The sequence below is a fragment of the Pleurodeles waltl genome, chromosome 9 (genome assembly GCF_031143425.1).
Source record: "Pleurodeles waltl isolate 20211129_DDA chromosome 9, aPleWal1.hap1.20221129, whole genome shotgun sequence".
Classification (NCBI taxonomy): Eukaryota; Metazoa; Chordata; class Amphibia; order Caudata; family Salamandridae; genus Pleurodeles; species Pleurodeles waltl.
Window position 1 is genome coordinate 2,673,411 of NC_090448.1, and position 2,229 is coordinate 2,675,639.

The 2,229-nt window shown below is 51.7% G+C and overlaps 1 protein-coding gene across 1 annotated transcript; it reads left to right on the forward strand.

Moving 5' to 3' along the window:
• The first annotated feature begins 1,521 nt into the window (after window positions 1-1,521).
• LOC138258683 (uncharacterized) lies at window positions 1,522-2,022 on the forward strand. Its single transcript, XM_069205984.1, has one exon. It carries the CDS (start codon window positions 1,522-1,524, stop codon window positions 2,020-2,022), a length of 501 nt encoding a protein of 166 aa, XP_069062085.1.
• Window positions 2,023-2,229: the final 207 nt, after the last annotated feature.

Below are 2,229 nucleotides of genomic sequence, written 5' to 3' on the forward strand. Positions count from 1 at the left end.
AGACAGGGAAAAGGCTCAAGCCCCCCTGATCCCACTCCCCGTCATTGGCAGCCCCTTTGAAAGGGTGGGCATTGTTGTCATTGGTCCCCAAAACAGCCCTAGGCAACAGGTTTCTCCTGGTTTTCGTGGACCATACCACCCGCTACCCAGAGGCAATCCCTCTGAGGACAGTGACTGCACTGGTGGTGACCAAACCTCTGATGGGGATATTTACCCGTGTGGGATTACCAAAGGAGATTGTGTCTGATGGAGGCACAAACTTCATGTCTGCATACACGAAGTCCATGTGGGATGCGTGTGGGGTGACCTATAAGTTCACCACACCCTATCATCCTCAATCCAATGGTCTTGTGGAGAGATTTATACAAGGCCTTGAAAGGCATGATCACAGATCTCCCTGAGGCCATGAGGTGTAAGTGAGACGTCCTCTTACCATGCCTTTTCTTTACTTAGAGAGAGGTGCCCCAGAAGGAGGTAGGGTTCAGGCCCTTTGATCTTCTCTACTGGTGTAAAAGAGGGGTGGGAGAGAGCTCCCAAGTCACCCCCTCAGGATGTGGTTAGCTAAATGCTAGCCCTCCACAACCAGAAGCAACGCTTCTAGAAGAAGGCAAAGAGCAAGCTCGAGGCCATTCAAGAGGTCATTAAAAACACTGGTATGACCAGAAGGCCACACTGGTGGAGTTTCAGCCTGGAGACAAGGTTTTGGTATTGGAGCCAGTACAGCCTAGAGCTCTTCAGAATCTCAGGACTGGTCCATTTGAAATCAAGGAGCGTAAAGGGGATGCCCCTAAGGGGGCTCAATGTGAACCGACTAAAGCCTAATTTGAGAGGACTGAGGTCAGCATGCATCTGGTGACAGAGGTGGGTGTGGAGGAGGAGAGTGAACCTCTCCCCGACCTCCTCTCGGCCAAGGAAGGTGATGGTCAGTGGAGAGTGTCAATCTCTCTGACTCTCTGAGCCTGGATCATAGAGGGCACTGCTACCAGTTACTGGAACAGCAGTCCTCCCTGTTTTCCCTAACCCCTGGACTCACACACTTGTGTATTCATGACATTGACACAGGAGACAGTCCCCCCTAAAGAACAAAATGTACAGGTTGTCAGTCAGGGTGAAGGCCAGCATCAAGGAGGAAGTTGCCAAGATGCTGGCTCTTGGGGTGATTGAGAAGTCCAGCAGTCCCTGGTCGAGCCCTGTGGTGCTGGTTCCCATGGCTGCCGCCCCTGGTGCTAAGCCAGGACTTAGGTTCTGTGTGGACTCCCGGGCCTCAATTCTGTCACAAAGGCAGACGCTCACCCCATCTCCCAAGCTGATGTGCTCATAGACAGGCTAGGCACTGCCAAATTCCTCAGTATTTTTGATGTCAAATCAAGGTACTGGCAGATCGCCTTGACTGAGGAGGCTAAAGAGAGATCTGCTTTTTCTACTGCTGAGTGACATTACCAGTTCAGAGTAATGCCCTTTGGTTTGAAAAATGCCCCTGCTACCTTCCAACAGTGGTTAATGGGGTCCTTACTGGCAAGGATGTTCTGTGCAGCCTACTTAGACGACATTGATGTCTACAGTTCCAGCTGGAAGGAATACCTGCTTCACTTCCTAGAGGTGTTCCAGGCCCTGCGACAGGCAGGCCTGACCATCAAGGCCAGTAAGTGCCAGATTGGGCAGGGTTCCATGGTGTACTTGGGACACCTAGTAGGTGGTGGCAAGATGCAGCACCTCCAGGCCAATATTGAGACAATCACAGTTTGGCAACCATGTAGAAACCAGAGAGAGGTGCGAGCCTTCTTAGCTTTCACCGGGTACTACCGCAGATTTGTTAAGGGCTATGGCACCCTAGTGGCCTCCTTAACAGAACTCACATCTAAGAGGCAACCTAGGTTGGTGAATTGGACAGAGGCTTGTCAGAAAGCCTTTGACTCCCTGAAGGAAGACATGTGCACGGCACCCGTGCTTAGGGCCCCTGACTGCTCCAAGGAGTTCATCATGCAGACAGACACTTCAGAGCATGGCATGGGGCAGGTCTAGCACAGCTGAATGAGGAGGGCCTAGACCAACCAGTAGTCTTTATTAGCAGAAGACTATTACCACAGGAACAGAGGTGGAGTGCCATAGAAAGAGAAGCATTTGCTGTGGTCTGGGCACTGAAGAAGCTGAGACCCTACCTGTTTGGGACTCACTTCTGGGTTCAGACAGACCACAGGACCTCACATTGGCTCATGCAGATGAGGGGTG